Genomic DNA, 20,759 nt, shown 5'->3' with positions numbered 1-20,759 from the left:
ATTTTCTGTTTGTTCTATAAGACAATTCAGGTATTCTACCCTCTAAAAAAAAGCTCTCCTGTTGCTCTGTTTACCCCAGTTTACCTGGTATCCCCTCTTCAAAGCTCTCAACACCCTGGCTTAAACTCTTTGCTTATTATGCAGGAAAAGTGTCTGAGGGCAGGGAACAGTGCTTATTCACCGTTACCGAGCCAGCGTCCAGCACCACTTCTAGCACGCGGTTCATACTCAAGAGAACTTAGAGAATAAAGACTAAATAAATAACAGGACCTTAGAGTTTACTTTCCCTTTCATTAAAGAGCTTCTCCCAGACTCCACCCTTACCTTCTCCAAGCCACACCCCTTCCGTATTTATGCCCCGCCCCTTCCTCCAATGGCGTAGGGCCCGCCCCTTTCCCTTAAACTCTGCACCAGCTTACGAGAGTTTGGCGCCAACCGTGTTTTTTTTTTTCACCCTCCTAAAGGCGGGAACTAGTTATGTGCGCCGGGACGTGCTTTACGTCTGGTCTGATTGGCCATGGGTGTTCAGTCCCGCCTCCGCGTCTTGAGTGTGCTCTGGCATTGGTGGAGATGCCAGGGAGCCCTCGGTGTCCAGAAAGGAGCTCCGGCTACCTTGGGCTGGGCAGGACGGGTAAGTTGATGTGGGGGTCCCGTCCGCTCGGGGCTGTTAGGGATAAACTGCATGGCGCGGTAGTGCCCCGACCAGAAGCGAGCAGTTTTCGGGGAGCCCAAGAGTCGAAGAGAATCACCGAGTCGGGGAAGCGGGGGGCGCGCCTGATGTCCGGGCCCTCAGGTAGTCGCGTTCCCGCCGCCCTCGGGTGTAGTGTCTGGGCTAGCATTCGCGTTCCTCTGTGGTCCCTCCAGAAGATCCAGGGAGGGCTTGGGATGAGAGCATGTAGGAACTGCCCTTTCAACCGCTTCTCCCGCCCCTCCCCCCCAAAACCAATCTTGTCTTGGAATGTACTTCTTAAGGCTTTCGGATGGGATTCTGGAGGAATGGGTCTTTCCTAAGTGTAAGGTGATCATTGATGTTGGTTGTTTTCGAGACTGTTATACCCAGAGAAGTTATCATGATCTCCACAACGCCTAGGACCATACCTAACACATAGTTGGCCCCAGCTCAGATGTTAATGTAGAATATGCAGAATCTCAGAATTTGTACCTCAGGGATCGAGTTGGCGTTGACTCTGATTTTTCCCGTCTTTCTCAGATTTTTCCCCTGGTCTTTTCCATTCTCCGTAGCTATAGCTCTAAACCTCTTCCCTTTTATATTGCCCCTCCCCCATCTTAGCGCTTCTTTGGTTGGAGGAGGACAGAGACCAGGGCAAAAAAATCTCCCTACCCCCACCCCCCTTATCTTCTAGCGTTTTTTCCCATTTCACAAGAAGTGGCTTTCTTTCAAAGAAAAACATACATACTTTTCTCTCATGAATGTTCTTGATTTTGTCATTAGCTGCAATCTAATCCCAGATATGCCATTTATCAGTTGTTTGACCTTGGGGCAAGTTTCTTAAATCATTTGTTACCTGTTTCCTCACATGTGAAACGGGAAAAAGAATAGTATGTACTTCTTGGGACTTTGGGAAGATTTAAATTAATGTATTTGGAACATTTAAGGTGCTGGCACGTAGTGTTCAGTGTATGTAGTGTTTGTTATTTTCCCTTTACTTTTCTCTAGGGCTTGGTTTATTAGATTTAGCCTTGCCCATGAGCCTTAGGAGACACTCTTTTTCTCCCCTGGCTTTTTCCTGTTTTCCTCTATAAATGTTTATTTCATTCCTATAATGTTTTTTAAGGAAAATTTTCTTTTTAATGTTAAATTTTTTTTTTTTCCTGAGAGGGTGAGAGAGAGAGAGGCAGCGTGAGCAGGGGAGGGTCAAAGAGAGAGGGAGACACAGAATCCAAAGCAGGCTCCAGGGTCTGAGCCAGCTGTCAGCACAGAGCCAGTCGTGGGGCTGGAACCCATGAACCGTGAGATCATGACCTGAGCCGAAGTCCAAAGCCCAACAGACTGGGCCACACAGGCGCTCCGGAAATTCTTCTTTAGACTTTTTAAGACATTGTCCTATCACAAAAGGCTAGATGATCCTCCTCTCATGTGCTTTGTCTTCACATCTGAATGCATTGGAATTATTCCTAAAATGATTATGAGTGATCTTGCCACTCTTTTCCTTGATCACCATGGTTTTAAACATGTAAACCTTTGCCTTTACACTACTTAGCTGCAACACCCCTGTCAGTAGTCTCTCTCACTATATATTGAGGTCTCAATTAGGGAAGGTGAGAGCAAGTGTGAATAAAACCCCTCTTTCCAAGAGATTCTGATACATAATCCTTCCTCTTTTCCCTCCTCCCTTCTATTTTAGGAGAATCACTGGCTTTTGTGATTTCAAGACAGTAATCTCAACTCTACCAATTATGTTTTGTCTTTTGTGCCACATACTCGAGTTTCCAGTTTTCTGTTAGACATTTTCACCTGGATGTCATATTAATTTATCATGTCTTCTTTGGTTCTCTATTTCAATTAAAAGCATGACTACCTTGTTACTAAAGCTAGGAACTTCGTAGTTGTCGTTAATAAATTGGGGATTTCAGTAATTCAACAAATATGTTTTTATTACCCACAAACTTGTAAGGCCCTGTCCTGAGAGCTGGGGATACAATGGTGAACAGAACAGAGCCAGTCCTGGTCTTCATGGCTCTTACATTCCAGTGGGTGAGATGGACATTTCTTAGGAATCTCACAAAGATGTAATTATAAACTGAAAAGAGGCCTTATTGAGAAAGGACACAGTGATAAAAGAGTATGTAACAAGGGGCTGACATAGTGGAGAGAGAGGGTAGCCAGGGAAAGCTCAAACATTACTTAAGCCAAAAGACTAGCAATGAGTTAAGTGATAGTAGAGCGCTGAGGAAAGAGCACTCCCAGCAGAGGCGCTGTGGTGGGAGGGAACAAGTAGCATGGTTGAGGAGCTGAAAGAAGGGCAGTATGATCAACAGTGCTTGCTGGGAAATGGGGAAGAAGAATGCATACTATTTGGAATTGTAGGCAGAGGCCAAGTCTCTTTGGACTTTGCAAGTAGAATTGTGACAAAAATTTTAAATCTTAAATTAGCAGGAAGCACTGAAGGGTTTTAAGTAGAGGAGGGAACATGATCAGATTTGCATTTTGAAAAGACAACTCAGGCTGTGGTTTTGAAGTAGTCAAGAAATGGACATTTGAGGGGCGCCTGGGTGGCTCAGTCGGTTGAGTGTCCAACTGCAGCTCAGGTCATGATCTCATCGTTCGTGGGTTCAAGCCTCGGGTTAGGCTCTGTGCTGACAGCTATCTCAGAGCCTGGAGCCTGTTTCGGATTCTGTATCTCCCTCTGTCTCTGATTCTCCCCTGCTCACGCTGTCTGTCCCTCTCTCTCTCAGAAATAAATAAAACAAACAAAAAACAAACAAACCTTCGGTGGTTTCTCCCATTCTCTCCTGAATGAAGTAGAAGTATCTTAATTGTGTAAAATATCATCTGACTTCTAAAATCTCATTTCTCTCTTGCCGTTTGCAACTACATAGATGGAACTAGAGGATATTATGCTAAGCGAAATTAGAGAAAGACCTATCATATGACTTCACTTATATGAGGATTTTAATATACAAAACAGATGAACATAAGGGAAGGGAAGCAAAAATAATATAAAAACAGGGAGGGGGACAAAACATAAGAGACTCTTAAATATGGAGAACAAACAGGGTTGCTGGAGGGGTTTTGGTGGGGGGGGAGATGGGTTAAATGGGTAAGGGGCATTAAGGAATCTATTCCTGAAATCATTGTTGCACTGTATGGTAACTTGGATGTAAATTAAAAAAATAAATTATTTTAAAAAATAAAACCTCATTTGTCAAATTCTAATCTGTGGGTATTCACACCCATACTTACTTGTGAGCTCACAGATGTAGTGGGGAGATGGTATCAGGAATTGTGTTTGCAAAGAGGAACCCAGTTTCACTGAACCTTGGGATCTTGTAAACCTTGGTATAGTGAATTATGGGGCTAGAAAGGTAGGCAGTAGTGTGTTTAAAGGTAAGGCATTTAGGCTTTATTCAGTAGACATTGGGAAGCAATGGAAAGTTTTTGAGCAAGAAGTAATAATGAGCAGAATTGCTTCAGAAAAACCAATCCAGCAATTGTGTGTAGCATGTATTTGGATAGAGGAGATAATTAGATAGCTATAGTGGAGGCTAAAATGAAATACAGAAGGAAAGAATGAGGATAAATGGGAGAAACATTGCAGACTAGTATCAGTAGGCTATTAGGGAATGAATGCTAGTGCCAGTCAAAGAAGTAGAGATGTCAGGAGGTGACAGATGTTGATGGAAAGATGGTCTCTTTTGGTTTTCATCTTGGTGAGTTGGGACTTACAGGAATGTGTTTATTAACTTCAGCATCTTATTGCTGACTGTTGGCTTGTGTTTTAGCACTAACAGTTCCTAGTTTCAAGGGCTGTGAGGTGGCAGCAGAGGAGTCAATAAATCTGATCTGGTACCCCTACTTTTTGTGGCAGTACTTACTCTTTATCCCTTACCCCCTTGTGTATAACCCAATGTAATAAATTTTGCTTTGTAGGTATAGAAAATAAGATATTGATGTCCAGGAGTTGACTGCCTTAAGACAGCATTCAAATACATTTTTATAAGAGCCCAATAGCATTTAGAGCTAGTTAGGTGTTACTGAAATTGTAATAACCACAGCTCTGTGAAATCCTTTCTGTGAGCTTTTCATGGTCAATGAGATCATGAAATAGTATGTGTTAAGACACTAAGTTTGTGGTAAGTTGTTAGAGCAGCAATAGGAGACTAATGTGCTCAGTCACTCTATGCATATTTTATGTACTCAATAGTCACATGTGGTTAGTATTATATTGGACAGCTCAGATACAAAACATGTTTGTCATTATAGAAAGTTCTCTTGGGCAGCACTGGACTAAAAAAGGTAATTCTTAGGGCATCTGGCTGGCTTAGTTGGTGGAGCATGTGATTTGTGGTCTTGGAGATTGTAAGTTCATTCCCCACGTTGGGTGTGGGGATTTACTTAAAAATAAAATCTTAATTAACAAAATTTAAAAAATTAAAGTAGTTCTCAAAGTGTAGTCCTTGAACTACAGATTTTCATGTCTCAGTCTAGACCTACAGAATCAAGAATTGGGGGAATTGGACCCATCAGTCTTGTGTTCTACCTCCTTTAGATGTTTCTGATGAATGCCAAAGTCTAAGAACAACTTCCTTCCCTTTCCTTCCTTTTCTCCCCTCCTTCCTTCCTTTCTTCCTTCCTTCCTCCCTTCTAGCAAGTGAGCAGAGAAGAGGCAGAGAGAGAATTCCAAGCAGGCTCTGGACTGTCAGTGCAGAGCCTGACGGAAGGCTTAAACCCACGAACGCTGAGATTGTGACCTGAGCCAGAACCAAGAGTTGGACGCTTAACTGACTGAGCTACCCAGGTGCCCCTAAGAACAACTTTAGAAAGCAGATGATTACAATGGAGGTAGCTAAATGTAATGTAATGATGCATGCAGCATGTCAGTACAATAAGGGAATGAAAGTTGACTATCTCCAGAAAAAGGGGTTCTCTTTTATGGTAGCTGGGTTGGGAAGAGGATGAGCAGACCAGGCAGAAAGATAGAGCAAGATATTGTGGAGCTGAGGTTCATGGCATAATTCAGGATCTGTAAGCACAGACATTTCTGCTTTAATGTATGTATTTTTGAAAAACCTTTGTTCTGTAACTCACTAAAACAGGGTTTATAGAGAAAATAGGGGCAGAATAGTCAAAACTTGTCTACTCGTTATTAAAACACCAACAGGAACAATAACAATTTTAATTAAAGCATTGACATAGTTAAGTAAAATTCCTAATGAATATCTCAGTAAATATAGATCTTTTCTTAAGAAAGAAGACAGATGAAAAAGATTGATGGAGGAAAAGGAAGAATTGAAGCTGTTGATTTGTGGGGACAAGAACAGAGGGACATAAACATCACAGGTTGCAGGTTTGAAGTGAAATATCGTGATGCCAGACTAGATGGCTTTGGCTCATTGTCTGGTGTTTGGGTTATTTCTCCCCCAAGAAAGATTGAGGAAAACCATGCTTACACCCTTGCAAGACAGCCTGTTACTGTACTGAGACAAGAGGCAGAAAGGGGAGTGATGGGCACCTAGGGTAAGAGCATCAGCATAAGACTAGATTCCTTCAAGGGTTGCTGCATTTAGCTACTATTAATGGTGCAAAACTAATGATCTGGGGAGAAACCTGTGTGAGCCAGTATAATTTCTGCATTACACTAACATCATTTCTCTATTTCTCAATAATGTGTGTGTTGCCTTGCATTATAGAAATAGGCTACGGTAAAGGGTGCCTGGGTGGCTTAGTTGGTTAAGCCTCTGACTTGATTTTGGCTCAGATCATGATCTCATGGTTCATGAATTTGAGCCCTGTGTTAGGCTCTGTGCTGACAGCACAGAGCTGAAGCCTTCTTGGGGTTCTCTCTCCCCCCACCTCTCCCCTCCCCACCCTTCTCTCTCAAAATAAATAAGCATTAAAAAAAAAAAAAAAAAGGAATATGTTGTAGTACAGAATCTCTCATGTAGCCAAACAGGGTAGGTTAGAAGAGCAGTGGAAGATATAAAAGTAGTGATATTTCTGGAAAGGCCTTGTAGTTCTGTGCTAGGGAAGCTTAATTCAATAATGTTGTTTTGGGTAGCTCTTAAAGGCGTTTTGATCTGGGAGTGAAACACTGGTTACAAGTCAACATGATTTTTGCTTTAGTGTGGAAAGTGGTAGAAGGAAAAAGGTGTTGGTAGTACAGAAACTAGCTAGGAGACTAATAAGTGAGAAAGAATTATATTGGAAACTGGAATGACTGAGTGGAAAGGAGACGTTAAGTTTGAGAGATTTAAAAATAAAATCACTGAGAATTTGTGACCACTTGAAAGTGAGGGGTGCCAGGGTGGCTTAGTCGGTTAAGCGTCCGACTTTCGCTTAGGTCATGATCTCGCAGTTCGTGGGTTCGAGCCCCGCGTCGGGCTCTGTGCTGACTGCCAGCTCAGAGCCTGGAGCCTGTTTCAGTCTGTGACTCCCTCTCTCTCTGACCCTCCCCTGCTCACGCTGTCTCTCTCTCTCTCTCTTAGAAATAAATAAAACATAAAAAAAAAAAAATTAAAAAAAAAAAAAAAGAAAGTGAGCGTGGATGTAAGGAACGAGTCAAAAGATAATGGGAGTTTGTAGCTTGAGAATGAATTCAGACAGGAGATAATTGTTTATATTTCCCATATCCATGCATCTACCATATTTCTCCATCTTGGTTTATAATATTATGTGGATGCTTATAGTAGCCTCCTTCCCAGTTTCTTTTCCTATACTTTGTCTTCTAGTTCATTACACACATTAATCTTTTCATTTCTTTATACCACTGTTTCTAACTCAAAAACCTTCAGTGCTCCTGTCTTCTGAAAGTTCAAGGCCAGATTCCTTAGTCTGACATTTAGTATCTTTTGTTTGACTCTAATGAATTTGACAGTCTCATTTATCTCCCAGTGCTCTTCTGAAATCCATCCATATATGCCTTCCCTCCAAAGTTAATGGTGTTCTCATTTGGAATCTACATATTTCCACAGAAACCTCCCACTACTCCATTGATATACATTCCATACATTCCTTCTTCCACAAAGCAAGTCATCAGCAATATATATGCTTTTATTCTTCACACTTCTTTGCTAACGTTTGGGAGTGTATAGTGGCTAAAGGGGGCATGAGTAATACTTCTAGGGTGCTGGCAATGATCTGTTTCTTGATCTGTGTGGTAGTTAGATGGATGTGTATAGGTTGTCAAAGATCATAGGACTATCTACTTACAATTTGTGGGTTTTTTTTTCTGTATTTATGTGATACTTCAATAAAAGCTTACTTCCTTTCCATCAGAATAAAAAATGTCCTGACTCTCCTTCCTATGCCTTTTACATTTCAATTTAATTTTTATGGTCAACTTGTTAGTTTGACTGGAATTGTATTGAGTTGGGGAGAATTGCCAACTTTGGTATTGAGTTTTTCTAAATACGATTGAATTATATTTAGATCAGAAACAGATTGTTTTTGTAAATAAAGTTTTACTGGAACACAGCCAGACCTGTTTATTCACATGTTGTCTTTGGTTGCTTTTAAGCTTCAGTGGCAAGGGTAGGTGGTTGTGACAGATCAGATGGCTTGCAAGCACAAAATATCTACTTTCTGGCTTTGTAAGAAGAAAAAGGTTTCTATGCCCCTAATTTAAGCCTTTCTTTCTTTCTGAGAATTTATTTATTTATTTATTTATTTATTTATTTATTTATTTATTTTTTCAGAGAGAGAATGAGAATCTTAAGCAGGCTCCACACCCAGCTGTGAGGTCATGACCTGAGCTGAAACCAAGAATTGGAGGCTTAACTGACTGAGCCATGCAGGTGCCCTAGTTTAGATCTTTTATTATTTTCTCCATGAAAGTCTTACACATCTTATATTAACTTCTGTATACCTTATGGTTTTGTTGTAAATATCTTTTTATCAGTTATATTTTAAAACTTTCACGGGGTACCTGGGTGGCTCAGAGTCTCTCACTCCCTCTCTGCCCCTCTTCTGCTCTCTCTTCCTCTTTCTCAAAATAAATAAGTAAACTTAAAAAAAAAAAAAAAAAAAAAAACCTACTCTTAAGGGACCCCTGGCTGGCTCAGTTGATTGGGCATTCAACTTTGGCTTGGGTCATGACCTCTTGCTTTATGAGTTCGAGTCCCGCATTGGGCTCTGTGCTGACAGCTCGGAGCCTGGAACATGCTTCAGATTGTGTCTCCCTCTCTCTCTGCCTCTCCCCTGCTCACACTCTGCCTCTCTCTCTGTCTCAAAAATAAATAAACATTAAAAAAAAACCCATAAACCTTAAAACTGTTTTTGTTGGCATACAGGAAAGCTGTTGTTTTTTTGTGTGTTTATCTTACATTCAGCAACTTTGAAAAACTCTTATTAATTCTAATAATGTGTAGACTTTGTACATAGGTAGCCATAGTGTGAATAATGTCAGCTTTCCTTCTTTCCAGTTCTGTGTCAATTCATGCCTACTCTTTCAAATACAAATAAGCTTGACTTCAGAGAAGATGCTTCTATGGTATCATCATCATGTATGATGTTTAGTATGAGGGTTTTTTTTTTCTTGCAGTAGAAATATATCCTTTATCAGTTTAAAAAAGGTCCCTTAAATTTTCATAAACTCCCAAGTTTGCTAAGAGTTAGTATTGAATTTGTCATATGCTTGTCCTGAGCAGATGTTAAGACGATCTTATTTTCTCTCTAATATGATGAAATATACAAATTATTTTTTTACCAAGAGAGTATTGGTGGGAATGGTTTTGGATTTATGGTAAAATTCAGAAGTACAGGGATGTCTGGCTGGCTTAGATAGAGTGTGAGACTCATCTCAGGGTCATGAATTCAAGTCCCCATCAGGTGTAGAGCTTACTTTAAAAAATTCAGAAGTACAGAGGAATACTGTCTAGCATGCTACATCTCCCTCCCCCAGTTTTCTCTGTTGTTAATGTCTTATTACAGTATATTAGTATGGTACATTTTCTTTTTTCTTTTTTTTTTAATAATTATTGTCAAGTTGGTTTCCATATAACACCCAGTGCTCATCCCCACAAGTGCCCTCCTCTATGCCCATCACTCCCCTTCCCCTACCCCCATTCCCATCAGCCCTCAGTTTCTTCTCGGCATTCAAGAGTCTCTCATGGTTTGCCTCCCTCCCTCTCCCCCACTATTTTTCCTCTTCTTCTCCCCCATGGTCCTCCATTAAGTTCCTTCTAATTCTCCTATACGTGCAAACATATGGTATCTGTCCTTCTCTGCCTGACTTATTTTGCTCAGCATAATACCCTCAAGTTCCATCCATGTTGCTACACATGACCAGATTTCATTCTTTCTCATTGCCATGTAGTATTCCATGGTATAGATAAACCACATCTTCTTGATCCATTCGTCCGTTGATGGACATTTAGGCTCTTTCCATGTTTTGGCTATCGTTGAGAGTGCTGCTATGAACATTGGGGTACATGTGCCCCTATGCATCAGCACTCCTGTATCCCTTGGGTAAATTCCTAGCAGTGCTATTGCTTGGTCATAGGGGAGTTCTATTGTTAATTTTTTGAGGAACCTCCACACTGTTTTCCAGAGGGGCTGCACCTGTTTACATTCCCACCAACAGTGTAGGAGGGTGCCCGTTTCTCCACATCCTCGCCAGTATCTAGAGTCCTCTGATTTGCTCATTTTAGTTTGGTATGTTTTCTGTAATTAATGAACCAACACTACTTTTTAAAGTTTTTTTTTAAGATTTTATTTTATTTTTATTTTATTTTAGAGAGAGAGAAGGTTCATGTGGGGAAGAGCGGCAGAGGGAAAGAGAATCCCAAGCAGGCTTCATGCTCAGTGCAGAGCCCAGTGTGGGCCTCAGTCCCATGACCTTGGGATCATTACCTGAGCCAAAATCAAGAGTCGGGACATTTAACTGGCTGAGCCACCCAGGTGCCCCATCTTTTTTTTTTTTTTTTAAGTAATACCTGCCAGTAGTAAAAACTAAAACTATAAAATGATATGCAATGAAAACTTTGATGTATTAGATTTCTGTTTAACCAAATCATTATCACCATTTTGTAAAAAAAACATTGACTGATTTTCCCTCCTCCATATGACAGTTTATTTTAAATTAATTTTATTTTTTATATTTTCATTAAAAAATTCTTTTAAGTTCATTTTTGAGAGAGAGAGGGAGAGAGGGAGACACAGAATCCGAAGCAGACTCCCAGCTTCAAGCTGTCAGCACAGAGCCTGACGTGGGGCTCAAACCCACAAGCCATGAGATCACGACCTGAGCTGAAGTTGGTTGCTTAACTGACTTAACCACCCAGGCACTCCTTTTATTTTTTTAACGTTCATTTATTTTTGAGAGAGAGAGGGGAGAGAACACGCATGCATGTGAGCGGGGAAGAGGGAGAGAGAGGAAGGCAGAGGATCTGAAGCAGGCTCATTGCTGTGAGCACAGAGCTCCGTGCAGGGATCAGACTCATGAACCTGTGAGATCATGGCCTGAGCTGAAATCAAGAGTTTGCTGCTTAGCCAACTGACCTACCCAGGTACCCCCATATGACAGTTTACAGCTGGTAATCGGTTACTGTTAGAAAGCCTGTGAGTCTCTGCTCCATCAGGAGTTTTGCTTTACCAAAAGTTCTGTTGTTTGTGAAATGTGATTATGTCATTTGTAATTATTGTACAGGCTGTATTATAACAGTTAATCAAATCAGCTAATTGGAAAAAGTGTTGGAATGGGGAATGTGAGTAATGAATAAAAAGATATATACTTTAGGGGTGCCTGGGTGGCTCAGTCGGTTAAGCGTCTGACTTGATTTCTGCTCAGGTCATGATTTCATTGTTCGTGGGATCGAGCCCTGCATCAGGCTCTGTGCTGACAGCATGGAACCTGCTTGAGATTTTCTCTCTCCCTCTCTCTCTGCCCTTGACCCACTCTTACAAGAACGCTGTTTCTCTCTCTCTAAATATAAAATAAATAAACATTAAAAAAAAAGATATATACTTTAATTTTATTTAAAGGTAATAACATAAATTGTATCTCTTGTGATAGAACCATAACCTTTTTGAGAATGAGTCCAGTGATTAGAGTTCTGATTTCTTTGTTTCTTTGTTTCTTTTTTTCTTTCTTTCTTTTGTTCTTTCTATTAAAATGGAGTAAGAATTTAGATACTTTTTTCTTTTTTAAATTTTTAAAAATATTTTTATTTATTTTTGAGAGAGAGAGAAAGAGAGAGAGAAAAAGAGAAACCACAAGCTGGGGAGGGGTCAGAGAGAGAGCAAGACACAAAATCTGAAGCAGGCTCCAGGCCGTGAGCTGTCAGCACAGAGCCTGATGGAGGGCTCAAACTCTTGAATTGCAAGATCATGACCTGGGCTGAAGTCTGACACTCAACCAACTGAGCCGCCCAGGTACCTCTAGATACTTGTTAATCAGTGTGGGTACAGACTAGATTTTCTCTTCCATTATTTTGGATTATCTTCAGTTGATTTGACAAGTTATTGTGTGTGTATATCTTTCTATTCAACTATGAGTCTTTTCAAAGCATTCAGCTTAGTTTTTACTGGAAAAGAACTTCATTTGGCAATGTGATCTTTCATAGTACTGTTATTTAGAAAAATTAGGAAGCCTGCATAATTGGATTTGGTAGTAAATGTGACCTGGCTGTAGATAAGAATGTATCTCAGTTGGTGGAGCAGAAATATATAGGTGCAGGTATCCGTAATGACTCTCCATATCCACAATGGCCTTAGTTCATTGACTACAGTCACCATTCATCAGATTTTACTGGCAGAATGGAAAATGTCAGATAAGTCAGGTGTGTGAGTTTGTGTTTTTAACTGTTTCAGAGTCTTCTGTTGCTTTATTCTTGCCGCTACAAACAGCACTGCATTGAATATTCCTGTGTACATATTTTGTAACCATGTGCTTTTATATCTCTAGAATGCATTACTAGATATGATTTTTTGGGTCAAAGATATGTGCATTTAAAAACTTGATAGCTTTTGTCATATTGCCTCCATGGAGCTTGTACTAGTATACACTTCGGTGATGTATGAGAGTATGTCTTTTGTCATATCTTTACCAACCCTAGTATAGTATCAAATTCTTTGCTGTTTACCTCTCTTACTCTCTTATTTGTGCAAACATGTATGTCTGGGGCTCCCCAGACTGCTTCCAGGTTTGATGATTTGCTGAGTTCTGGGACTCAGAACTCATTATATAGGTGTATTTATTTAGTATGATATTGGCTTATTTTTATATAAAAATTAATTTGTATTTTGGTCTATTTTATAAAATTTGTATCATTTACTTTGTGACATGGTTTAGCCATAATAAGTAAGCTTAAGCTTTTGGAAAAGGTTAGGCACTTTTTTTGAAGTGATGGTAGAGATTGAACTTATTCATTGTGCCAAATTTAAAAATTGCTTTTTAACTGAAAGGTAGGTTAATTCTCTGAATTGTGAGGTTAATTTTAACAATGGAAAATCTTTATATTTAACACTTTAGATGGCGACTGTCAAAAGGAAATAGGATCATGGCAGCAGATGATGACAATGGTGATGGAACAAGTTTATTTGATGTCTTTTCTGGTAAGAGTTCATTTTAACTGTCTTTCTAAATTTATTTCATTATGAAATCATTTATTCTCATTGAAAACACTGTTATCAACTTTTTTTCCCCACACATAAATGAATTAATATAATAAAGTGCCTGGCAAATAGGAAATGTTTAGTAAATGTGAGCTTTCTTATTATTATATGTTTTCAGGGCTCCTAAATTTAATGCAATTAACACTTTCACCAATACAAGTGGTAATAATATTTATTTACCAATCGAAAGAAATATAAAATATGTATTTGTTACTCCTGAGTAAGTTGAATACATTATGTATGGCCCTTTACTCCCAAATACTTCAGTGTGTATTTCATAAGAAAAAATTGGGTTTTTAAATGTAACAATGGAACAATTATCAATTTCAATAAATTTAACATTGATATACATTTATTTAATCTGCTATTTTTGTTCCTATTTTACCTGGTAACCCCAAAATATTTTTATTATTAAATTTTAATCATTTTAATACTTTTAGTTTTTCTCATCAATATTTTACCTTCTGATTTTCTTGCCTTCTTTCAAATGTTGAATTTATTTTATTATATAAAAATTTGTTTGTAATGTTTTTTTATTTTTGAGAGAAAGGGAGACAGTACGAGAAGGGAAGGGGCAGAGAGATTGAGGGAGACACAGAATCCGAAGCAGGCTCCAGGCTCTGAGTTGTTAGCACAGAGCCCAGTGCGGGGCTTGAACTCACAAACTGAGTTCATGACCTGAGCTGAAGTCAGATGCTTAACCAACTGAGTCATTGAGGTGCCCCGTACATATTTTAGAATTCCATTCTAATTTATATATTAGTTTTTTGGGCTACAACACCTATATGATTATTTTTTAGTGGCTGCTTAAGTATAGTATCAAATTCTTTGCTGTTTACCTGTCTTACTCTCTTATTTGTGCAAACATGTATGTCTGGGGTTCCCCAGACTGCTTCCAGGTTTGATGATTTTCTGAGTTCTAGGACTCAGAACTCATCATATAGGTGTATTTACTATCCCTGCTTAAGGGATTGCAGTATACCTCTTTAACATTTTGTAGTCTACTTCCTAGTATGATACCTTTTTTCCTAAGATGTAGAATCTTTTATGTATAGTTGTATTTAACCTTAATCTATCCTTTTATGTTAAAGAAGTCATAAACCTCATGATACACAGCTTCAATTTTTACTTTGAATCATTCTATGTATTTTTAAAAACTTAAGAGGAATTAAAAGAAATTAAGAAAAATTTTTCTTTTATATTTACTCATTTGCCATTTCTAGTCCTAGTACCCTCTAGTATCCTTTTAGTATCATTTTCCTCCCCATTCTCTTTTCTTCTTGGACTGCAGATATATAGTATGTGAGAGCTTTTGATATTACTAAGGTTACTAAGATTTTTGTTGTTTATTTGTTTTAAATCTTTTTCTCTCTGTTCTTGAGATTGGTAATTTATTGATCTATCTTCAAATTCACTGGCTCTCCTGTTAAGCACATACAGTAAATATTTTTTACATTAGATATCGCAGTTTTCAGTTTTAGAATTTTCATTCTTTGCTCGTTGTTTTTAGTTTATTATTATTATTTTAGTAATCTCTACATCCATTGTGGGGCTCAAACTCATGACCCCAAAATCAAGAGTTGTACACTCTTCCAACTGAGCCTGCCAGGCACCCCTCATTCTTTGTTTTAATGGTTTCTATTTCTCTACCAAGATTTCCTATGTAGTAATTTTGGATTGCATTCTGGATGCTGAATTCTGTTATGTTCTAGAGACCCTGGATTATGCTATATTGCTCTGAAGAGTGTTTTTACTTTTAGCAAGTATTTAACTTGGCTGAACTTAAACTACTGTCTTCTCTGTAGTGGACAGCAACTGAAAACTCTTCAGATATTTTACCTTTAACTGGACATTTTGGAGTTCTAACCTTTACTTATGTAGTTTGGGGGTCACTTGGAGATTTGGGCACAAATTGGAGAATACTCTTTCTGGATTTTCTTTTGTAGTTTCTAGTTGCTGTCATCATTCCCCAAGTTTTTTCTCTCATTCTTCGAGCTACTAGGACCAGAGGTTTCCATCTGATTTTCACTGCCCATTGTGGCTCCAACTAGCGCTTATCCTTCTACAACAATTACAATAAAGGGGGATAGGGGATGCATACAAGATTGTTTTCTCCTTTCAGATGTTGTCTCTACTTGAGTTTTTGTCAGCTTTGGTTTGTTTTTTAGATTTTCAGATTGCCTGGCCATTTTTTTCTTATTTAATTGAGGTATAATTATACTTATAATATTCTATTAGTTTCAGGCATACGGCATTATGATTCAATATTTGTATATAATGTGAAATGATCACTACAATGATAGTCTAATGGTAGAGCATTTGATTACAGATAGCTTTTAATAATTTGTTTAGAGTTTATAGTTGTTATCAGCAGGAGATTGATCTGATAGAACCACTCTGCTATTATGGAATTGGAATCTTCTTACAAGTTTGTTTTTGAAAGTGAGTTTTTAAGTCTAAATCTTATGTAATAGAGTCATAAATCAGTGTATTAAGATCTTTCTATGTATAAAGATGTTTAAAAATTATAAACAATTGTCTTTTTTGGTGTAAGACTAATAACGTCTTTGTCTTTTCTTGGATTAGAGAAACTTTACTAACTGTATAAAGTCATTTTTAACTAGTCTTTGGTTTTCTTGCAGCTTCTCCTCTTAAAAATAATGATGAAAGTTCTTTGGACATATATGCTGGGTTGGACAGTGCTGCTTCTGGTATGTAAATCCTAAAATAAAAGTTTCATTTTCTTTGGCCAGTCTGTTGGAAGTATTTATTTTGTTGTTGCCAATTCTTGGAGTAATGCATAGTTCCTGAACAATTGGCCCATTCTTCAAAATGATTATACTTAGGTAATTATTTTCTTGACCAAAGTTTGATCAGTAAAACAAATTAGCACTAAGTTTTGCTACTCATGTGGTTTCAGATTTAACTGGACCTAGAGTAAATATATTTGTACATTGAAATGGAGCTGGTTATGGTGTCTGTACATATATTACTACTCATACTGTCATGGCTTACATATTAGAACTTTTGAAAAGGGTAGTTACTATAAATGTGTTCAAATTTATCAGTAAAGGGCATCTGGGTGACTCATTTGGTTGGGCATCCATCTTTGGCTCAGGTTATGATCTTGTGGTTCGTGTGTTCAAGCCCCGCATCAGGGTGTGTGCTGACTGCTCAGAGCCTGGAGCCTGCTTCAGATTCTGTGTCTCCCTCTCTATCTTCCTTCTGCCATTCGTGCTTTGTCTCTTTTTCTCTCTCTCAAAAATAAACATTAAGAAAAAAACCTTAAAAAAACCAATATATCAATAAAAGCGTGATATGCAGAGAGTCTAATGACCTATCCAAATTAGAAACCTTTCCATAATCAAAATCTCTCAAAGCTTTAAATAATTATGATCCTCACATCTGATTTGTTGCCATAAATATTTTAGGTAAGTTGGGTTTCCAACCAATCAGAATAGATTTGGATGAAATGAAGGAGACGGAGAAATATATAGTCCCTTGATTTGAAGTAGACACAACATCAAAAAGCTTAACACCTATATTTTCTATTTTCCCCACCTTTATTGAGATATAGTTAACATGTAACATTGTGTAAGTTTAACATGTACAAGTACTGATTTGATACACTTATATATTGCAAAATGATTACCACTTTAGCCTTAGATAACACCTGCATCAATTATGTGACATAATTATCATCTCTTTTTTGTAGTGAGGGCATTTAAGATCTATTCTCTAGTAACTTTTAAGTATGTAATACAGTATGATTAACTATATTCCTAGACCTTATTCATCTTATAGCTAGAAGTTTATACTTTATTTTTTTTATTTTTAAAGTTTATTTAATTATTTTGAGGGGGGGGCAGAGAGAGAGAGAGAGAATGAGTGGGGGATGGGCAGAGAGAGAGGGAGAGAAAGAATCTCAAGTAGGCTTTTCACAGTCAGTGCTGAGCCTCACATGGGTCAGATCTCACAAACCATGAGATCATGACCAGAGCTGAAATTAAAGAGTCCCAACGCTCAATTGACTGAGCCACCTAGGGGCCCTAGAAGTTTATACTCTTTGATCAGCGTCTCTTTTCTGTCACCCCCAGCCCCTGGTAACCACTGTTCTAGTCTGTTTCTGTGTATTTGGCATTTTTAGATTTCACGTACAAGTTGTATCATATGCTATTTGTCTTTCTCTTTCTGACTTATTTCATTTAGCATAATGCCTGCAAGGTCTGTCCATGTTAGTGCAAATGGCAGGAGGTCCTTCTTTCTCATGGCTGAATAATATCCCATTGTATACATATGCCACGGCTCTTTTAACCATCTGTTATGAACACTTAGGTTGTTTCTATATCGTGACTATTGTGAATAATGCTGCAGTGAACGTGGGTGTGCAGATATCTCTTTGAGATTGTTTTTTTTTCTTTTTAAGTTTTTATTTATTTTGAGAGAGAGAGAGAATGAGGAGAGGAGGGGTGGAGAGAGAGGGGGACAGAGGATCTGAAGTGGGCTCTGTGTTGACGGCAGAGAGCCCTATGTGGGGCTCAAACCCACAAACTGAAATCATACTTACAACTCTATTATATATTAGTTTCAAGCATACAACATAATAATTCAATATTTATATGTGATGTGAAATGATCACCACAGTAATAGCCTAGTGGTAGAGTATTTGACTACAGATAGCTTTTTGTACAGTACAGAGAGCCTGATAGGGGGCTCAAACCAACTAACCACTTTTACCTGACCCAAAGTTGGACGCTTAGCCACTGAGCCACCCAGGCATCCTGAGATCCTCTTTTTCTTTCCTTTGGATAATACCCAAAGATGGGATTACTGAATCATATTTCTATTTTTAAGTTTTTGAGGAACCTCCATGGTGTTTTCCATAGTAGCTGCACCAGTATACATTTCCACCAATCTTGCACAAGTGTTCCCATTTTCTCCACATCCTCACCAGTACTTGTTATTTCATGGTTGGTTTTTCTGTTTTTTTGTTTTTGTTTGTTTGTTTGTTTTTTAATCGGGGAAATCTCTGATAACAGCAGTCTTTACTGAACATTTATTTACTAAGTTTGGCGAGTGTTTGGTGCATTTTATTTTTTACTTATTTTATTGAAGTATAGTTGACATACAGTGTTATATTAGTTTCAAGTGTACAACATAGTGATTTGACAATTCTGTACCTAATGCAATGCTCCTCATGGTAAGTGTAGTTACTATTTGTCACCTTACAAAGTTATTATAATATTATTGATTATATTACCTATTTATACCTTTTTGTCTCATCTTTTTGATGATAGCCATTCTAGCAGGTGTAAGGCATTATCTCATTGTGATTTTGATTTGCATTTTCCTAATAATTAGTCAGGTTGAGCACTTTTTCATGTTCCTCTTGGCCCATTTGTGTGTCTTTGGGAAAATGTCTATTCAGTTTCTCTGCCCATTTTTCGGTCAGACTTTTTTGTTGCTGTTGAGTGGTATGCGTTCTTTATGTATTTTGGATATTAACCCTATGTCAGACACATAATTTGCAAATATTTTCTCCCGTTTTGTGGGTTGCCATTTCATTTTGTTGATGGTTTTCTTTGCTGTGCTGAAGCTTTGTAATTTGATGAAGTCCTACGTGTTATTTTTGCTTTTATTTCCCTTGTTTTGGTGTCAAATCCAGAAAATCTTTGACAAGATTGATGTCTAGGAGCTTACCCCTATACGTTTTTTTCCCTAAGAGTTTTGGGTCTCACATTTAAGTCTATTTGGAGTTTGTGCCTAGAGCAAGATAGAGGTCCACTTTTCTCAGTACCGCTTATTAAAAAAGAGCTTATCTATTCCTCATTGTATATTCTTGGCTTGTCTGTCATAAATTAATTTACCGTATATATTTCTGGGTTCTTTATTCTGTTCCATTGATCTGTGTATCTGTTTTTATGTTAACAGCATACAGTTTTGATTACTCTAGCTTTGTATTATAATTTTTTTTTTTTTTTTATTTCTAGGAGAGAGAGAGAGACAGCATGAGCAGGGGAGGGTCAGAGAGAGGGAGTCACAGACTGAAACAGGCTCCAGGCTCCAGCTGGCAGTCAGCACAGAGCCCGACGCGGGGCTCAAACCCACGAACCGTGAGATCATGACCTAAGCAAAAGTCGGACGCTCAACCGACTAAGCCACCCAGGCGCCCCTCTAGCTTTGTATTATAATGTGAGATTAGGAAATGTGGTGTCTACAGCTTTGGTCTTCTTTTTCGAGATAGCTTTGTTTATTTGCAGTTTTTTTGTCATTTCATATGAATTTTAGGATTGTTATTTCTATTCCAATGTCTATTTCCAATGACAATGGAATTTTGATAGGGATTGCATCTAATCTGAAAGTACATGTTTTAATTCAAGGGCTTTTTGTATGTTTGTTTTAGACAGTGCTTCCAAATCATGTGTACCATCCAGAAATTGTTTGGATTTATATGAAGAAATCCTGACTGAAGAAGGAACTGCAAAGGAGGCAACATATAATGATGTATGGGTTGCCAGAATTAAGGACACAGTTATTTTACCCTTTTGTAGCTTCTGAAGTGCTGACATCATCGTACTGTTAATCATTCTGTGTTGAAGAAATAGCTCTTAGTCTAAAAGAATATTTAAGTCACTTTCTGACTTCAGATCTTTTAAAAATCTTTTCTGAATGGTTGTCTAAATTTAGTTATAATTTTGCTTGATTAAATTTAAGTGTCTGAATATGTAAAACCTCAACAGGCAATCAGTGTGATAAAACATTTTATCTTTTCATGATTTGTACTAAGTAATAAAATGTCCCAAGATTTAATTCAGACAATTTTCTTTCTACTTTATTTGAATTTTAAGGTCTGGCGATTGAGTGTGAAACTAAACAAAATATGTTTTTGGTTGATACAATTTTAAAAACCAGTAATTTTACTAAATTTCTGTTAATAGAAATAGACCTTGTCTACCCTTCATAGTGGGTTGATTTTCTAAATGTTAAAATATTTTTAAATGGTCATTTAAACTAAGAAAATAATTTAGAACGATGCTTAATCTGTTTATATCTTACAGTTGCAAGTAGAATATGGTAAATGTCAGCTGCAAATGAAAGAGTTGATGAAAAAGTTTAAGGAAATACAGACACAGGTATGATTGTAATGAATATTTTTGCCTTTCACTCTTTTTTTCTAGTCATTGAAGAAAAGTTTTGAGGCCCTAGGGCCTTTTGCATTATTTTAAAATCAAAATGTAATAATTTTTTGTTAGAAATTAAAATGCTTAAGTGTTGGCGATTTATAAGGAAATTCTTTTTAGTGTTAAATGAAATAGCAAATATGGCAAAACATGCGTTTTCTGTGTCAATGAAAATGATATAGGAAAACTGATTGCTTAAGTGGCATTGGCATAAAGATCTGTTACACTAGTTAACAGTTAAGTAATAGAACATTAGTGGAGATGACATCAAGTGGGTTTGTTTT

The 20,759-nt window shown here is 37.8% G+C and overlaps 1 protein-coding gene across 3 annotated transcripts in view; it reads left to right on the top strand.

Moving 5' to 3' along the window:
• The first annotated feature begins 578 nt into the window (after positions 1–578).
• CASP8AP2 (caspase 8 associated protein 2) overlaps positions 579–20,759 on the top strand; it is a 37,842-nt gene continuing 17,661 nt past the window's right edge. For 2 of the 3 annotated variants that reach the window (XM_039232173.1, XM_039232171.1), the window contains exons 1-5: positions 579–631; positions 13,152–13,234; positions 15,937–16,005; positions 19,698–19,798; positions 20,353–20,427. In XM_039232173.1, coding sequence (XP_039088104.1) covers positions 13,180–13,234; positions 15,937–16,005; positions 19,698–19,798; positions 20,353–20,427 — 300 coding nt within the window. In that variant the 5' untranslated portion in view covers positions 579–631; positions 13,152–13,179. Of the gene's footprint in view, positions 632–8,445; positions 8,476–13,151; positions 13,235–15,936; positions 16,006–19,697; positions 19,799–20,352; positions 20,428–20,759 lie in introns of those variants that run through there. The other variant, XM_039232172.1, reaches the window with a different exon arrangement.

This window comes from Hyaena hyaena, unplaced genomic scaffold (genome assembly GCF_003009895.1).
Source record: "Hyaena hyaena isolate Hyena2069 unplaced genomic scaffold, ASM300989v1 scaffold_66, whole genome shotgun sequence".
Lineage (NCBI taxonomy): Eukaryota > Metazoa > Chordata > Mammalia > Carnivora > Hyaenidae > Hyaena > Hyaena hyaena.
Note: the sequence above shows the minus strand (reverse complement) of the source record. Positions and strands in the feature narration are given on the sequence as shown.